General features: G+C 44.4%; 1 protein-coding gene across 2 annotated transcripts; it reads right to left on the reverse strand.

Annotated features, from left to right (window-relative positions):
- Positions 1-1,584: 1,584 nt before the first annotated feature.
- On the reverse strand, positions 1,585-16,676 carry sdc4 (syndecan 4). 2 transcript variants are annotated; one of them, XM_061219629.1, is made up of 5 exons: positions 16,425-16,676; positions 5,865-6,072; positions 5,427-5,464; positions 5,101-5,299; positions 1,585-4,760 (listed from the first exon to the last, which is right to left on the reverse strand). In XM_061219629.1, the coding sequence occupies exons 1-5, from the start codon at positions 16,476-16,478 to the stop codon at positions 4,609-4,611; spliced, it is 651 nt and encodes a 216-aa protein (XP_061075613.1). In that variant the 5' UTR covers positions 16,479-16,676; the 3' UTR covers positions 1,585-4,608. The 2 variants fall into 2 exon arrangements, with proteins under 2 accessions (XP_061075613.1, XP_061075614.1); XM_061219630.1 differs by having other exon boundaries at positions 3,024-4,760; positions 5,865-6,069.
- Positions 16,677-19,933: the final 3,257 nt, after the last annotated feature.

Below are 19,933 nucleotides of genomic sequence, written 5' to 3' on the forward strand. Positions count from 1 at the left end.
CCTCATAAGTGTCAGTAATTTCAGCAGCTAAGAAAACATACCCATAACCAAATGCATGAGAAATCTGAAAACGATTTCAGTGTTCTGTGTTCATGAAAAACAAAGGCACTCAAGTGTCAACAAATGGAAGCAATAACTAATTTCCTGTTTCCCACTGATTTCACGGTGGAAGACAGATCCCATCCACAACACTTGCACAATCGTTATGACATGACGGGTGATTTTGTGATTTAATTAGTTTCCCAGGGAGAAATCCTGGGAAGCAAATTAAATTAAACGAAACTTCGCGACGCCCTCTTCAACACGGACACGTTCCCACTGAGTTTGAATGTACAGCTGTACAAGAATGACAATACGTTAGGGCTTGCCTTTTGGATGTTGTCACAAAAGCCCAATAAAGGTATACGGGCTGTGAAGAATTCCTGTAATGACCTGTCTGCTCGGCTGCCTATGGTAACAGTTGAGCGAGCGCCATTGTATAGCCGTCTGTTTACAGCGCCTTCGCCCGTCTGCTGGAAATCCCCAGATCCCCAGTTGCGTATTTTTCCGCGTTGAATCCCGCATGTGCCAAGAAAAACAAACAACAAGGAACTTCTTCCATTTCATACGCGGGAATTTCACAATGCAAAGTAGAACAGTGACTATAATCGAAGTGAATTTAATATTCTTTTAAGGATCACACTTGTAGTAGTCCCATTTCTTCAATTTGATAACTTTCGCATTGCGAAAGGTTCTATATATTATTCGCTTCATTTGCAGTGCAAAGTTTGGAATTATGGAAGTGATTCTGTTTTTCTGGTATTTGGACGGTCATTACCGTCATTACTGGATTTTTCGGTCATTACCAACCCGAAAAGCACATTTTTTTAAGGATTTACACAATGTGTTGGATAATTAAGTAAACGGGTTTCTTTACCTTGCCCCGTTTTCCCCGTAGCACTATTTATGTAGCTAAAATTCTTGGTATATCATAACAACCCATTAAAATATGACATTACATAAGGATATAAATGAAAACTCTCCACATGCTTGAAGCCTCCAAATTCTGTTGACAGCTACCTTTGAAAGGGAGCAGCAAACATGCATCAGCACGCTGCTCATCACGCGCAGCGGAAAGTAACGCACTGTGGGGACAGGGGATTACCGCTCCTGTTTTTTAGGTGGGGTAATATTCACAGCTCCCATTCCAACGGCAGCAACACAAACACACACGCATTTAAAGTGTGTCTGACAAAAGCATTACTAGTTACCATGGAAGGGGCCAATTACATTTAACTTAAGTCAAACAGATGACTAGAATAAATTATATTCCTCAACTGAAATAGCCCCCCCGTCTCCATTTTAGACTGAATTTGACCACTATCGAGTGGAAGTAAATTCTTGTTTTTTATGGACAATGACTTCAGATCTACGCACCCATCAGCCTAAGTGTTACTGTGGTGCAGGCACCACATCCATTTGGTTTTACGACAGGACAAATTTAAACCATCTTCATGAATTTATGAACCATTTCAGACCCACACCCCCAAACCAGTCTGCTCTCAGGCTCCTATGTGTGTTCAAATTCATGACAGCGCGCAAGTAGACCATTTTTTCTTTGTTTTTAATAAATTCAGTAACAGAACAACAGAATAGAACAATATAAATTCAGTATGTACAAAAGAGTAAGCTAGCCAGTCCTCATTCCGACCAATCAATCTCGCTTGGCAGGACAGCAAACGGATTTAGGCGCCCCATCTCAACCAATCAGGGCCACTGTTTTTACCTCTGGGACATGAGTGTGTGGACATTCTCAGGCATCGCAAAAGCTACGAGGTCCCCGTCTGCGCTCGGTTACTGTGTGTGACGTGTGAAGTGTGCGACACTTCGGCATAAACGGCCTCTTACAAATGCAGCTCAGGGCAGGAGGAGGACCTGTGCGTCCATTTATGGGAAGGAAGCTGGTGCGTTGCAGGTATGTCTGGACCCGTTCAACAAAACGAGCTGCACGCTACAGACACCATGTGACGGGCTAAACGCCGGTTATTCTTATCGTCCCGTCAGAGCTCAGATCAGAAATGGTCCAACATCAGGCGAGGACTGGGGCCTGGCCGGGCACGCTAAACCACTCCACCCCCACTACCGCCCCAGTCAGACAACATAGAGAGCCAGCAAAGACCCTGCGCAATCAAAGTGGACATTCTTTATTACATGTAATGACTCAAAACACTGACTCATACAAGCCAATTTTATGAATTGAAATGTTATACGTTTTTAATACTGAAAGCAACTAAGCTCTTAAAATGCACACTACAGGAGGATTTGGGATCGATTTCAGACGCAAACGCCACATACGCGACATGTCGTTTGCATTCTAATCAATCGGCAATGTGACCGTTTAGCAGGCGGCCAATCAGAAGCGAGCTGCAAGTGGATACCCGTACAAGGGGGACACACCATGCCTTTGCACCTCGTGCCTCAAGAGCTTGTGTTTAGAAATGGCATACCTTACATGAAGGAAATGTTATTCCTTTGCCGTTAAAAATCTTAAATTCCAGCTTTATTTTATGGCTTAATGAACATGATAATTTGAAGAAAGAAGTGATTGCACAGGGTCTCTGCCAGCAGCACAGTCCAATGGCTGGCATTGTGTAAAGCACAGGAATGGGTTTTTACAGCACGTTCACTTAAACTTCGGAGACCAATGCTCTCGTAATAACAATGGAACTTTTTTTTTTTTTTTTTTTTTCGGGGACTTAAATCACATTAGCCACTTAAAATGCCACGATGAGTGACCATTTCTGTATTAATACTGAGCAAGCAGCTCTCAAGCCAAAACCAAAAATCATTACATTTCAGATGACTCAAAATGAAGATGCCCATTTAAGAGTGTTAACCAACCAAACGTTACAACTTGATTAAGTTCATGCTCAGATGAGAAACAAAAAGGAGCTTAGCCATTAGTTTGCAAATCAGATGTTAAACCAATCAAAAAACAGCAGCATTCAGTGTGAAAAGGGGTCAAATAATTTAAAGAGCTAACATGCATTAAAATAGCTTTATTTCCAAAGAAATCAGAACCTGCATGTAGAAATCAATGATTCATTGACTTCTCCACTGGTGAGTGATTCACATCTTGTGACCAAAAAGCAGCAGATTTTTTTTCCCCATGCGAATGACACATGGCTTAATTCAGAAGTAGCCCTGAAAATGACATTGCATTCCTTCTACAAAACATAAATATAAATCGCTTAAAAATGTCTAAAAGAAATACAAACTTTTACAAAATAAAACCTGTCTTAAAACTATTTGCTTCTGAAAATCTTGAACTAGCGTATATAAAATTTTTTATCACATATACAACAGCTTAGAGTCCCAACCTGAAAAAGGCAATAAAATATTTCTGACAGTTAAATTAATACCAAAAACAATTCTTGAACTAATAATCTATCAAACACTGAAAATAGAGAAACATTAGTACTGGCAACTAGCATGGATATTAAAAAAATCTCTTCAGGAGGTTAAAAACAGAAACCCTGAATTCCAGGGATTTTATAATAGTTAAATGGAACATTTTGGGGAAAAATAATTTGGCATTTAAATATTTGGTAAATAAGTCTGCCAAGACAATGGCTAAGTACCAAGTTTTTTTGTTTTATTCAAATGGCTATATACAGATCCCTGGAGTAAAAAGTCCATGTGGAGCGATTGCTTTATTTTTTCGCTTTGTAACGTGAAATGTGGGGGATAGAGGACTGCAGTGATGATGCGTTGGGTCTGGCATGCGTTATACGCAGTCTCCAGGAAGTTGTGTTAATGCCGGCCTTGTACGTACTGGAAAAAGACACTTCCTTCACTCTACTCTGCCACTTCGGGCTGTCTGAACAAGCTTATTTAAAATAAAATAAAAAAAACATTACAACTCATTTATAGCATCACCGTAAATTTATTTTTGGAAAGGTGTGCTTTACCGCTTCCGTGAAATCTAAAGCAGAATTTGGCAGTGGATTGCGTTTCGCTGCGCAAGGACTTTTTACAATTCCGTTACAAGGAAATCGCTACCATGACATCGTCGCCTGCAGCACCAGTGTTGACACCGACATCGAGCGCCACCGCATATTGAAATTACAGACTACCAGTGGTCAGCGCAGATAAGGAACAATAAATATCAGTACCGTCGTTGGTACCGTGCCAATTCACCGGAAGTGAAGGATTAATTTCGTAGTGTTGCGTTACAGCGGGGGAGAGAGGGAAAACGACACGACACACTGGGTTTTGCTGCCGGTTCAGGACATTAAAAAAAAAAAAATAAAACAAAACTTCAGGCCAATAAGGCGATAAACCATCTTTCGTACCGCGCCGGTTCGGACAGTGGAAAGGCTTTCCACGGACCCTCTCCGTTCGTCGTCTTGCAACGGATTCGCTTCCTGTCGCCGTGAGCTTGATGCATGGTCGAGTTGAATAGTGGGAAAGCATGAAAAGTGTTTTTTTGGTTCTCCCTCCCTCCCCCGAGTGTGTGAGATTGGCGAGCGGATAGCGGAGGTGGTTTCTGAGGCACTATTTGAAGGAGTCCTGAGGCGCACAGTCTCTATGCGTAGATCTCGGCGGTGGGAGCCTTGGTGTAGATCTTCATGCGTAGATCTCGGCGGTGGGGGCCTTGGTGTAGATGGGCTTCTTCCCCAGGTCGTAGCTACCCTCGTCCTTCTTCTTCATGCGGTAGATGAGCAGGAGGATGAGGAGGATGGCGAAGAGCAGGCCCACCGCGCCGCCGGCGATGAGAGCTGGAGCAGAACGAGAGGCAGAGGCAGGTTAGACGCCGGTGCGTAGAGGCTTTGCGTTCATAACATAGGCTCATCAGCCAGTGTTTTGAGTCATTACATGTAATAAAGAATGTCCACTTTGATTCCACAGGGTTTTAACATTTTTTTAACCCACTCGACCTTAAACCAAATCAAAACAATTGCTATACTGTCGTTTCGAGCCCCCGTTCCAAATTCTCAACCGAAGCAAAAAAACCCTTTGTGATTTGAGCGGGGCCACTTTGGAACAATCTCGGGACTGACGGGCTCGATGTAAAAACGTCTCACGACGTGCGTGGAAAGGTGCGACCCGGCGACTCACCTGCTAGGACCTCGGGTTTGCTGAAGACGCCCTCCTCGCCGGCGTGGGCCATCAGGACGTTGGGGGGGTGGTCCTCGGGCACCGCGGCCAGGCGCGGGACCACCTCATTCTTCCTCACGGCCTCGATGTCGTTGGACGTGGGCAGGGGCCTGGCAGGAACGTTCAGGTCCGGGATGTTGTTGTCCATTGTTAGATCAGGCTATGGGGGCGAAGGAGGGGGGAGCGCATGTTACACGTGGATACATACACATTCAATCGTTACGTTAAACGGATTTTACAGAAATATTTACAGAAACGTGGGTATGAAGTTAAAACAGCGGCCGTACCTTGGTGGGCATGACGTCGATCTCGTCTGTCTTGTCCTCTGTGGGTCAAAGAGAGCAATTGAATGGATTAATACAAAGAGAACTGAACGGTGACATTTTAACCAACTAGGGCTCTGCGTTTGGGGTGATCGGCTGAAACGGGCCCCTCCCAATGTCACCAGAAAATCAAAAACAAACATCCTAGTGCGTCATTTCAAAGATTTCAGTTATTTAGTTCACGATTAGCCAATCGATGGATGACTGATGGTCAGAACTCTGTTACTCTCTCGTCTTACAATGAATTTACATCACTTCTAGGATTACAAACTCCTTAGGCACCAACACCCGCCAAATATTTAAATATTTTATATTTTAAAGAAAAATAAATGTAATCAAACGTCAACTTTTCCTAGCCAGTGGCAGTTGAGGCATCATGTAATGACGTTGAGTAAAACTTACCGCCCTCTCCAGATCCCGAGAAGTCATCGTCATAGTTGTCCTCATCGTCATCGCCCTCGCCATCATCGACACTGTAGTCATCATAGTCATCTTCGTCATCTTCGTCGTCGTTCTCGTCGGGGAAACCGAAATCTCCGGAAGAGACCAGTTCATCGCGTGGTTCCTCGGTCTGTGCCTCGGGCATCCATGTCTCTGTCTCCCGTACCTGCTGATCACAAGCCCAACGCACCCTTTAGACACCGTCGCCCTTATGAAGTTCATTCAGTATTCATTCCTATTAAGTTACCCCTTTTTATGCTGTTGTTGGCCATATAGCACAATAAGCACAACGTGAAGATGGGACTTGTCTTATTTCTGACATAATATGGCTTAAAAGGGTAAATAATCCCACGAAACACGGAAAGCCCCCGATTTAAGAAATTAACAGCTCGGTAAATTCTGGGATTGCAAAACAAAAACCCTTTACCTTGAAGGGTTAAAATGCTTGTGCCCCTCTTATTAGCATGGCGGAAAAGAACATTTTACCACCTAATGAGGCGCTTGTCCCTGGTACTGACGTGCACATGGTTGCGCAACCTCTCTGGAGGTTGGAAAGGAGCACTGTAAATAAGCTTTTTTAGCCCGGTGTTGACTTTTTCAGCAGGAAAGACGCTTTCATAATTGGATCTAGTGTTTTCCTGACACTTGAATAAGCCAAAACAAAAATGTAAGAAGTACAAATATGCAAGTCAATTTCTTTACCAAACATCCCAACAATTACACAACTGATCAGATTAAAATTTCTGTGGAAAGTCCATTTTGAACAAAATGCCAGAGAAAACAAGGAGCTGATTGTTTTAAAAAACCAGGTTGACCATTCCTATGGGAAGTGTCTGTGTGAGAGGTCAAAGATCAAACGGGAAGCAAGTGATCTTTGCTCATTTCGATTGGCTCCACAGGTAGGACAGGAAGCAGCTGACAGGGGGCTGGTTAAACAGGCTAATTTTCTCCCCAATTTCCCTAGCTCTTCTCCGGCACTTTAATACATGGGTTTCGCTCTCAGCTTTCATTTCCCCTAAAGCCCCAGGTGTGTGTATGAAAGGGCACTGATTTGTGTAAAGGTTCTGCTCTCATTGCCAGGCCCTTCTCCTTGTTCGGCAGGTCAAGCAAATCTGTTACAATATGCAGAATGTCAGAGTGAGGCTTGGATACCGTGAGCTTCTTGCTATGAATGTCCAAAATCCTTTACCCCCTCCCTCCCTCCCTCCCTCCCTCTACATAGCCCACCCCGCCATCCCCCGACTGCCAGCATTCCGTTACCCCTCTTACTCCAGATACTCAGCTGTTGCTTAAAGACCCCAATCTCGCTAATCACATTAGCGCGCTTTAAACCGTTGCCGATGGGGGCAATTGAATTATCGGCAGCAAACGAGATTAAAGGGAGCCGTCTTTGCAGCCGGCGCGTTTGCATTTAACCGCGGAGGGCCGGGGTGAAAAAGTGTGAAGTGAGGGAAGGGGGGGGGGGGGGGGGCAGAGGAAGATTCCAGAAGTACGCTTAGGCAGAACGTGTTTGGGTTGAAGGCGCTGCTCTGAATGCGTGGCACGTCAGATATCATCGGGCGGCCAGGGCGACTGCAAACGCCAAGCGAGGGGGTAAACCACACCTGGCTGAGCTGTGCAAATATGCCCTCCGTCTGCCGTTAAAGCAACCATCGTGCATTATTCATTGTTCCTCTGCACTGGGGGGGGGGGGGGGGGGGGGGAGTTTTATCACTTTTGCATGGCTGCACAGGCCTTTCCCCAAGGCTCCGCTCAACGCCTCTGTTCCAGGAGCCAGGTGGTCCGCAGACTGCACATGCTTTCATGTCGACTTTACAAGTCTCCTCTCTTCAAAAGGAACGCATTCCTAAATAAAATTGTTTTAAAAGGTTTGGGTGCGTGTTTATAGATCGCTCAGAGGTAACATTTAGGCCAGGGGACCGCTTTGTGATTCTACGCAAGTCAGTGATTCCCCACCCCAGCGTCTTAAGACACTATGATGGTTGTAGGTCAGTTATGTACAAGGATATTGTGGTTGTATTGTTCTCTTGGAGGCTGTATTTATCTTGGGGGGGTTCACAGTACAAGGGGATAATCTGCAATCGTTTGTGATCTTTCAGAATCTACAGCATGATCCTTCTGTAGAGCAACATGATGTTTCTGTACAATACGTGCTGAAAATCTAAAAGGAAAAGCTAAAATCCTTTGTGCTCAGACATGTAAACACGCCGTTTAGTCCAACAAAGGCCCTCTGCACAGGTGTGGTAGGTCACCTTCCCCTACCTTTTCAGTTCCTCTCTAAAATAAAGACATCCTGTTCCATTCTCATATCATTTACCACAATCCTTCTCCATTCTACAGTACAATTGGTCTTTGCTTTATCACAGCCAACTTTAGAACCACTAAATTATGTTCTTCTCAGACGCAGATGAAAACGTATGCAAGCGTACCGTCACAACAGCCGTCTCAACCTGGGCACCAGAGACCGAGGGGCGGGAGCGTCTGCAGCCACTTTGAATGGGAAGGAGAGCGTCCACAGCTTTTGCATTTCGGTTCGGCTCAACTGCCTACATGTTCTGCGGGGTGAGGCTGAGCATTCCACCTTCGCTTCCAGAAACATTCAGACTCACAGCCAAAACATACAACCTCGCAAAAAAAACCCACACTCCTGCTCCAGCGTTGACGGTGGAACCAGCCTGTGTTATGGTTCTCTTTTAATCAACCGGACAATACATAGGCCAATAGGAATTTTACACTGAACACTTGAAACGCAAATAAATTCTGTGGATTTGAAATGTAAACAAGACGATGAGCACCACTTCAGGCTGACCCGCCGAGCCCTATCGCTTCAGGAAGTCGGGTATGGTTAAAGCGTTCAAAAGTTAAAATCCGCTCCCCGGCAATGGTGCAGACTGACACATTACCCACAATTCAGCCTCTTATCTGCTGGTGTATAATATAATCCCAGTCAGCTAGTGTGTGTGACTGAAAGAAGGAAAAAAAAAAACAACAAAAAAAAAAACAACAAAAAAAAAACTTGTGGTTGAAAATAAGATTGGGAACAGCCGAGCTGGCACTGCACTTGGTAAAATCACAGCCCAACAGTGCTCTTTGATATGCCTTTGTGGCTAAAAGACAAAATAAGCAGGTAAGAATGCAGCGGTTGACTACAGATATAATTAACATTCGAGTGCGGCTCTGGGCTCTTAAAAGCGTCAATTTACTTAATTCTGTTAACCGCTGTAGTTATCATACAATCAGGACTTCGTTGTTTTAAGGGCAGCAATTCTCATACAGCCACTGCGTCGGTCTCTTAGTCGGTCTCTTAATGGCGGTAGGCTTTGCTTTGTTTCATTAGCAAACTGAGCGTTTGTTTACTTTGGCATATGACCTCTTCAAACAAAGCTGTATTATGCTGAAGGCACTGAATTGTGCACAGCATGCACACGTTACCAAAAGCTGCATAACAAAGAAAGATATAGCAGGGCAGATCATTTATAAGTTTGAAGTAATGGACTATATTACATTATTGGCATTTGGCAGATGCTCTTATCCAGAGCAACGTTACATTACATTATTGGCATTTGGCAGACGCTCTTATCCAGAGCGACGTACAGTTGATTAGACTAAGCAGGAGACAATCCTCCCCTGGAGCAATGCAGGGTTAAGGGCCTTGCTCAAGGGCCTTATTGTGGCTACACCGGGATTAGAACCACCGACCTTGCGTGTCCCACTCATTTACCTTAACCACTACACTACAGGCCGCCCTATATGCTGAAACAGACAGGCCGTGCCTTTTGGAAGTGGCCTTAGTTACAGCGGAGTCCCCATCTTCTCTGATCATGTTACCATAAATACGGGTGTGAGCTAGGTGGTAGAAATTGGGCCTGCTTTGAGAAAGTAGAGCCACCACTATGAGACACCAGACACATCCATTTCCGTCACTGTGCGCCACTGCAGAGCAACCCATTCCCCCACTTGATCCGAGGCGATCGATTGAGAACACAAAGGAAGTCAAATCAAAACATTTAAAATGGTGGACCTACTGCACTGACTTCGCGAAGATTGATATACCCCTGAGACAGGTGGTCTACACGGCAGTTGTATGGTCATTTATTTCTTGTTAAGCGATGGGCTCTGGAGAAATCACATCGATAACAGCGCTACACCAGTCATTCTGGCAGATGGACGGACTCTCCCCTTGATCTTGTTCGTTTCAGTTCCTGTAGCTGTGAAGATGAAACTGGCCTGTGGTCCGAAAACACCCAGAGGGCCTTCTCGGGACTCGAAGCTTGCTGAAACTAGTCTGGTTTCCCCCCTTCTTTCGGTTTCGCCTCGCGCTTTGAAATGTCAGGCACGACACACAAGAAAGTCCCCGCAGCTCGTGACAGGATGATTTCATTAAAGGACGCAACCTTTAAAAAGCGAAGCACAGGACTTTCCGCTCAGGTGAGAAGAAATGGTTTGCCTCTTCCCCGTTCTCAGAACACCACCGCTAACAGCACAGTCAGGAAATACCACCGCTAACAGCATTGTGATGTAAATGTGGCAAACAGACTGTTGAACAGTGAAAACCACTGTTGCCAAAGATTAGAGGTGCCGTGTCATGGATGACCTGTCCGTGTTTGCCCTCCCATGCTCAGCACACAGCGATAGGTCATCCAGCTTGCACAGTTTAAAGTTTACATGACTTTTTTTTTTTTTTACACATTAAATATCTACAAATGAGATTTTTATACAATACAGGTTGGGTCACTTGAATTGCAGTGACAGTAAATGCGTTTCTTTGAATATTTACTCAGACTTTACTTCCTGCCAGCCTAGAGTGCGTTTGTGTGAAAGGGATGTTCTCATTTTCCAATGACTAAAAGAGGAAGAGACACCAAAGACAATGACGGGATCTGGAATGTTAGTTTGATGCAGGGAAGAAAATTTATCAATAAATAAATAAATAAAATAATGGATTCTGGGTATATGTTCAAACCTATGCTACAAAGAATTCTTACCAAGTCTTACAAGCACTATTGGGGGATGGCATTTCCAAGATAAATGAGTTGGGATCAAGTTGCTTCAGGAATTCCTTAAGACTGCCTGAGGTAGGGGTGACGTATAGCAGGTTGAGAGGAGGGCATCGTATGTTCAGCAGGGTACTTCCTTAAACAGGGCTACAGCTTCACCAGTGAGGTCCTCAACACAACCTGAGCATTTCTGAACACTAGGTCAGATCGACCCAACTGATGCAGTCTGCACACAAATTTCAGACCCTTCGGCAGGGTTGCTGGGTGCCTGGCCTGCTCAGTCCTGCTGTAACACGGTGCTGGGGTTCAGCTGCCCCCCAGGAATAATATCCCTCCCATCTTCTGGCAAGTTCTCCAGCACCGGCCCCCTTCACATAATGGCCGTCTGTTTAAGGAGCACGAAGAAAGGCCCTGGAACGGACCGCGGCACGGAGATGAAATGCTTCCTTGCGGTTTCTGATAAGGGAACTCCTCTGGCTGAAAGGTAAAAAGTCCAAGGTCTTTCAGTGTTTTCCGTACCTGCGCTGGAGGGCTTTCCCCTCCCCTTTCCTTGACCAAAGGTTGCAACATAAAACCAAGCTTACCACAAGCATGGAGGTATTCTTCCATCACAAAAGGAGGAGAGAGAGGAACGAGAGGGTTGTATCGCCTGTGTAATCCACCAGGGTTGAGGTGAAATCCCCCCCACCAATTCAATAGATTCAAAAAATGATCAAATGCCAGGTGTTCCGTTTCAATGTTCAGTGGAAATTTCACACACCACTTTCACTTGGAACCCATTTTGTTTTGTGAGGCGACTGAACTGAAGACTGAATCGGCCCCGGCCCTGTAATGTGGGACCATGGCTGTGTTGGCAGCAGGGGCACGGCGTGCCTGTCTGTCTGCCCGCCAGCGGGTCGGTCGGCCGGTCACGGACCCCAGCCTTTCACACGTACCCCGCACTCGCCTGGCGGGAGTGCGCCAGATTCCTTCCACCTTCGCCGCGCTATTTATAGCGGCACATTTTCAACCTTCTCAAATGCGAGAGACTCGTCCCCCGCTTTTGCCTGCGCCCTTCCGCATAAAACAACATTTTCACTGCAGGACAGCGTGCAGACGAGGCAAGTGTCCTCACTAAATGACAAAAAACAGACAACAAGCAAATTCAGGGAGGCCCGCGTGTCCACAAAAGCATGTGCGACAATACAGACCGGAGCCGTTTTGGAGCTCTACATACGGTCCCAGAATCCCCATGAGCCACAGCTGTAATATCCATCCCTCGGTCATTGTGAAATCAGCAGTGTGACATTGGTTAAAAAACAACCACAGAACAAACTGCTCGATACGCGTTTACGGGAGTTCGCCTGACTCATGTGGCCGGAATGCGACCCGCGGGTTGCCTAACCCCGGTGGACCCGGCGGAGAACGGGTCCCAGCTTCCCGAAAAGGCAGGTCCAGCCCCGCACCTCAGGTGACTCACTCGTCTGGAGACCAGAAAAGTCAATTCTCCGCTATCCCAGCGCTCAGGAAGCTCGCTGGTGACTAAACGCATTCCCTCAGTGGTTGGTCATAGCAGCACTTGCGCAAGTAGAAGCATTTTTGGACAAAAGGCGAGGGGGCCATGCAGCGCAGCACGTAACGGTACCGTTCTTATCTTGCGCTCATTTGAGTCACAGGCCTACCTTTCCTTCTACACACATACAAAACATTTATCCTCCGCCAAAGACGTTAAACTGAAGGGATTCATTTTATTGAGCCTCCTTCCTGTCTGTACTCCCAGAACAGCACTAGAAGATGGATTATGAGGCAAACTGAGGTTGAATCTTGGCAGAATGGGACAGAAATCTGAGGCTGTGGCCGATTTGGGCAGTAAAACTCACTTCTCTAAAGCTCTCCGTTTTCCTTCGGTTGTTTAGATGGTTTATTTCTGGCAACGCTTTGAACAAAGAATTCAATTTCTTTGTTCTTTTTCTGTGTAACTGAATTAACCACCCAAGGCCATACTGAGAGGTAATGAAGACATTTCCTTCATGGCAAACATTTTTGAGAGGCGCTCTTTTACAGATTTAACACCTGGACAGCGTGGGTGGCTCATTTCAAAGCATTTAGGAGAGTTTTGATTTCATCTGCAAAAGCCACCAAGATGAGGCAGGGCAGCCATTTTGTGACTGCATCAGTGGTGGTGTGGGGGGGGGGGGGACATTCAAGCAATTAATTTCAGATGGCTACTAGTCTACGGCCTCTAGCATTATCACCAGCAAAAAAAAAAACACATTGTGGAAGCACACAAGTGCAGTCCAACGTATTTAACATAACAGAAAAACTAGGATCAGTCTACTACCCAATTCAGAAAGGTCAGATGTACTTATGCCTCACAAATGTGCCCAATGACTTTGAGCTGGCAAAGTGAAATAATAAAATTCTTAACTCCTTTGGCCCAAGCTGGGAACAAAACCCTCTCTCTGGCTGCCAACATTCCACCCTGCAAAGGGATTTTATAGCCCAGTGGACAGCAATGCCGCAACCATAATTACATCCTGGTGAAGTATTTATCATGTTCTCACCGCAGCCTTTCAATGGCATTGAATTCAGCCCATCGAGCAAAAAAAAAAAAAAAAAAACATTCTCGCCTCATTCTCGTGCAAATGAACTCACGCTTTATACAAGAACTGCATTCCCACTGCACACTGCAGAGGACCGGCAGACACCAATGGTCACCCGGAAAGCCAGGAGGGCAGATGGGGGCCGAACAGTTAATGCCCGGCACTTGAGCGGAGGTGGAGGCCTTTGATGGTTCTCTCACAGCAGGAACACTGCCGCTCTGGCTCGGGCAGCGAGGCCGCGGCGGCCGAGGGCATCTCCTCTGGCTCTCAGAGCGGATGCAATGCGGGAGGTAATGGATATGGAGGGAGAGGGGAAATGCCGGGCGTTCCATCAGTTGGCAACTCTGGCACGGGAACGAAAAGCAGTACAACAGTACAAGCACGGTTTCCACTCGCAGCAGAGGGAGAATTCCAAGCCCCAGAATGTGTGTGTTTTTTTTTTTTTTTGGTCACTAAATTTGACTATACAAAGCAATAGAGGGGGGGGGGGAGGATGGTGCAAACTGAAGAGTGGAGCTGTGAGAAGAGGAATGGTGTTTCTGGGCCGTGCCGCTCTCCCTGGCCCGCTGGCTGGGCAGGAGGCTAATGAAAAAGCCCTGACCATTTAAATCCGTCCAAGTGTGCGAAATCCCACAAGAGGGCCGGTCAAGGTCAGCAGGGGTCACATTCCAGAGGAGAATGCGAAAGGGAGCGGGGCCAGGCTTCTGCGGGGCCCTGAGGAATGCAACAGACTCCATTCTAGGCTCAGTGGTGCTTGAAAGTTTCGCTGAATCTAAAGGCCACGCGGGGTCTTTTGATGTGTACAGAAGAACAAAATCCCCTCCAGGACAGAGGAAATCAGCCAGGCTATTCAGCAACAGAACAACCATTTTCACTGCCTCCAGATTGCATTCCGTGCTTGGACGTCACTCAAGGCTGTTAGCTTAATTGAAATTTAAGACTAGCTTAACAGGTTTAAGACCAGAACTGTCCAAAGTGTTGACCACTTGCCCTTCTAAAGCATAGAATCACTGAGTAATAACCAAACTATAGGCTAACAATGAGAATACAGAAAAGAGCATAGCCCTGGAGTGAACTTAGTCATAGTTGTATGGCAAAAACTCCCCCATCCCTCGCACAGACAAGAGCGTGAGGTGCACCTATCCAGGAGGGCCGTTACAGGGCTGCGGAATTCAACTGCGTCTGTCCTTGGCTGTGAAGCTGGCCAGTCACACCGGCGGCCTCCGCTCTCCTCCCATCTCATTCCATTCCATTCTATTCTAGCACTCACGACAACGACGACATTTGCACACAGAAGCGTAATTCTCAATTGCCCAAAAGGTAAAGTTGAACAGCAACATGCTCAGATGGTTCAAAGAACAGGGTCAGGCAACTAACTTCATAATGCACACAAACACACCAGTTTTATTTGAGTTTCATTATACTAAATATTAGGTCATCGTTAGAAGTCCCGAAGCTGAATTGTTATGGAATTTCAGAGTAATGGAAGATTCCTGCCAATCTTGCCATTCGATGATGACGCAATGACAGGACGAGTCCAATTTAAGTGTTTCCAAATGGCCGGTAATCCCTTATATGGAAATCCAAAGGAAACGTCACTCGGTTATCACAGAATGAAACATGCGTTTTAAACGCAGGGCTAGTTTTGTTCGATTGGGGGATTGGGGATTCTTCTCAAATTGCAGCAGTTGGATAAATATTTGTGGTTTCAGTGTAAATATGGGGGACTGAACAGGGAATAGGGGAATAGTCTTGAATTATGAATTATTATACACTCGTTAGTGGGAGGAAAATGAATGCAAAGGTCCAGTAAGTTCTATGATCAATTTAAAAAGCCAAAGTTGGACACCACATTTTCTACTGTAATTACACACGGCAATCTTGCGAGTCAGCTATCAAAAGCACATTTGACAATGACATTTGGCAAATTCGATGGCAACATTAGCAACTGTGAGCCGATCTAGGTTAGCTTTCGTCAGCAACAACTTTGATCCTGGGCGAGCTAAGGCAAACTAGCTCCCTATCCACCCAGCCAGTTGAAAGTTATTTTGGTGAGTTCTTCAAATACTAACGTTATGAAACAACCCTGGATCCCAGGTAACGTTACTTTCGCTGTATTTTCCAAAACACTGACGTACTTGGTATATCCAAGAGCACTCAGGTTATGTGGACACTGATCACGATGGCAATAAGCCTTCGCTAACCTAGGCAGCTAAAAACCCTTAGCTTCAGCCATGTAGCCGACTAGCCTGGTTCCAAACTAGCTATCGCAATGGCGGGACAGTAGTAACTTAGTATCAGGACAGTGGTATCGCAAATGAAGGCCTTTCAACATTTTGATTCATCTAGGCTAGCTAGTTCGTGTTAGCTGGTCAATTATTACATTCCCTGAAACACTGCAGTTTTCCTTAAAAATCTTTAAAATAGCCAATGACCGTTAGCTAGCTAACGTTACTTTTTGGACACAGAAGGTCACATCTAGCTAGTTGCCACATCCAGCCATGTCGCACGGACAGCCAATGAAACACTTAGCTAACTATCAGTTGGGTGATATCATAGCTAATGTAATGCTTGTTAGCAACTAAACGCAAGTCATATAGGTAGCTAGTATGCCAGAAACGGTAGGAGTTTGCAATATTGATAGCTTGGAACATCATTGGCGATATATAAATAATGACAAGCACATCCAGAATGTTAGTCAACAAGCGAAAATTTCGTGTCTGGTCAAATCCGTACAAAAGACTCACACGGCCCTGCTAAACCAGACGCTGCCTGGCTAGCTAACACTAGCGAATCACGTTTGGGAATTTGCCAGCCAGCTACTTCAAAGAGCGAAGTTGCAATTAACTAGCTTAAAACAGCCACATTTGTTACATACGTCCAGTCTTAGTATTGGAAAGATAGAAGCTAACTCGGGAAAATTCGAATTTCGATTTACTTACCGACTCAGCATACACTGCCGCGAATAAAAACAACAGGAGCCAAACTTTTTGCATGTTCCCCGAATCTTCGTGTCAACAGGTAGTTATGGATAGCTTAAATGTACTGGTATAAACCTTAAAATGAGCTACAGTAAGCGTCTTCCAAATAAAGTAAGACTGAAAGTCCTTGAAAAAAAACAAATATCACTGTTTCTATGACACTTTTATAACGTTATCCTTTATGCACCTATCCTACGCAATAGCTTTCATCGACTGGTGAGAACTTTAAACTGAACTCCCTATATTTTGATCTTACGACGTAACTACCCCGCCCCTCATATGAACAGCGACCAATAGGAGGAAGATTAGCTAAAGCTACTTTCCTGTCGTCAACTTTTACCGTAATTGTGTGCTAGGGGAGCAACACATCAGACGACATGTTTAACTTGTTACTACATGCGTGTTTTATTAGCTCTCATGTGGTGTTCGAGTCAAACTGACCCGTTTTACATCTTAAAATCATTGTTCTAATTATTTTAAAATAATTGTGACACTGTAAATTATGTTTTTTGACCTGAAACTCCATGGCCTTGGCTTATTTCCTGTGAAGAAAATACAATCATTGTATAACATTACATTATTGGCATCTGGCAGACGCTCTTATCCAGAGCAACATACAGTTGATTAGACTAAGCAGGAGACAATCCTCCCCAGTAGCAATGCAGGGTTAAGGGCCTTGCTCAGGGGCCCAACAGCTGTGCGGATCTTATTGTGGCTACACCGGGATTAGAACCACCAACCTTGCGTGTCCTAGCCATTTACCTTAACCACTACGCTGCAGGCTGCCCCCATATAAAAACACACATATCCCCCCCCTCCTACTTATCTGATGTTTTGGTCAATTTGACCCGGTAATAATGAAAGAGTAAAAACTGACAGGTCAGTATTCCTGTTGCCTTTCTATGAATCAGATTTGCAGCATATTTAATGGATTGGACAGCCCTCTCCACTGCATTATAGACCTATTCTCCCAAATGTCCCAAGCCTAGTGACCCACCTCCACCCCCTTATGCACAACACTCACCCCCTTACTCCTAGACCATAAGTCCCTCAACATACTTTTCAAAATGACCTCTCAGTTACATACAGACAAATGCACACACGCACACACACATATTTGAGGAGGGACAAAACCAATAAACCACTTTACATCACAGTCTGCATTCCATAATCCATCAATATGATCAGAAGACTATCAGAGGACATGAAGACACAGACCTGCAGCAAGTGCAACAAATAAGCAATACACACACTGAAATTCTGTCCACCATGTGGTATGCACACAGTGTTCTGTTTTATCCAATACAGGCAGGTATGCACGTGCACGCGCGCACACAATTATTTTTGACACTTTTTTGAGAGACCTATTTCATAGTGAGTGATGAAAATTGTTACATTTGGTTCTTGTTTTGTGTTTCAGCTCAAAACAATAAACATCAATAGTTATGAAAACCTTGTTTTATTTACATTTTCTGAAGATAAACATGATTCATGCCACCCATGTCATAATTACCGTGGATTTCTTCCACGAATTACAACTTTTTCACAAAAATGAAATGGCACTATAATTGTTAAATGTGATCCCAATAATGTTCCGGGTCAATTTGACCCGGGGAACAGTACCAACGGGTCAAAAAAGGGAACAGAGCACAAAGGTTAAAAACCTACAGCGTAAAATTACTGGTATTCGATGGTATTCTACAAAGTAAAAATACCATGTCACATAATCTGAGGGTTATTGGCATCAATTCATTGTAATTTACTAAACGCTATAGTAAATTACCTAAAACGATAAGGGTAGGCTAAGACCAACGTGAAAAAATGTATCATTCAGGTAAGTTAAACGGTTTTTATAATAAGGGGTAGGCTACGTTTTAAGTACAATAGAACTGCTGAACATGATTTGTAATAATTTACTGAAGGGACGTCGGAACGGGATTCCTATCCTAGCGACATCATTCAAATGAACGTACGAATAACTTCCCGTAATGTGCCTATATGGGAATTGACAACCCTCAATGGAAATTTCAGTGACGCAATCTTCCGGTAAATTCTTACTTTTTGGAACTCCCCGCCCTCGTCGTGAAAGTAAAAACAGTGGCCTACTCCTGAGAAGGCGCTTTTTGGAGAACAGCAGGGGAAGTTTGAAAACAATGGTATAAAGCTTTTTGCCTCAAGCGGTCTACTTATCTTAAACTTAATTTTTCTTCGTTATCTGTTCTCATGCTCCTGCATAATTATTGTCCATGTTGTTGACAGAAGTCGCGCTTTTTACCTCTGCAATAGCAATCTATATGCAGGCACATTACACAAAACGTTTCGCTTTTGCGTATTGATTTTGTGGCTGACTTGACAATTAGTTTCGTGGCTTAAAAGTGGCAATAAGCTAGCGACTTGAATCTAGTTGAGCGGTGTAACACATTTTAATGATTACTGGTCAATGCAGATCAATATTGTCTTGTAGAATCCGAAAAACAGATTGGCGCACCAGTCCCGAGAAGCCACGTGCAGCCTCTTGGGATCAAAGCTTTTTTCAGTACAAAAGAAGTTCAGAAAAAGCCTTTTCAAACAAAAGGAGCGAATAGACTTGTACTGGTTCCCGTAAAATTCTAGTTACTTCTCAGGTACTTAAGGGTGACATTTTTATTTGGCGAAAAGTCCCGTTGCACGAAACAAACGGGTTTTCATCTACCAAATACATCTTAAATTAGAACAGGATTATATGTGAACATTTTTTTTAATCTCCGCAACCATTTGAGTGATACAGTCCGGGAGTGAATTATATACTAACTGCTAGGGAAAAATGCCATTTAACATTTCACAGGTGAGCATCGTATGAAACAGATCCCAGTAAAAACAACGATAGCTATACTTGAGTTTAACTTGCGTATTTATTTGCAAAGAAATGACAGAAAGTGAGAAAGCTTACCGGCTTTCTGATTTGCATCAGACACAGTAAGACTCTTATACACACTTTTCCAGAAGGGGGGGCTTTACCAAAACAAAAAGACATGAAGCTGGCCACGAACATGTATCAGTATTTTGTCTTCTGAATACCCCTTGTTGACCTTGCTGTAAGACCAGAATGTGCTAGCTGAGAAGCAGAGACATTAAGGTGAAAGGCTGTCTGTCTGCTGGGAGAGAGACAGAGAAAGACTCATAGTAAGCACTTAATTCAGAAAGTGGTCTAATAGTAATAAGGATTGTAACTAAAAGGTTATTTGTAATCACGTGATTGTCTTTATGTTAACGCACATTGTCAATTAAGAATCAATTACAAAAAATACCCCTACACTGACCTATTGTGATCAATTATCAACTAGCGTATAACACATTTCTAGTTAAGTATTAGGACGTTTTTATTTCTGCAAATATTGAATTGCATAGTAAATTCAAGAAGTTAATGAAAATGGTCTCTAGTCACCATCTGTTAAGAGATCTTTTTCTACCCATTTTCCTACTTTCCATTT

The sequence above is a fragment of the Conger conger genome, chromosome 14 (genome assembly GCF_963514075.1).
Source record: "Conger conger chromosome 14, fConCon1.1, whole genome shotgun sequence".
Lineage (NCBI taxonomy): Eukaryota > Metazoa > Chordata > Actinopteri > Anguilliformes > Congridae > Conger > Conger conger.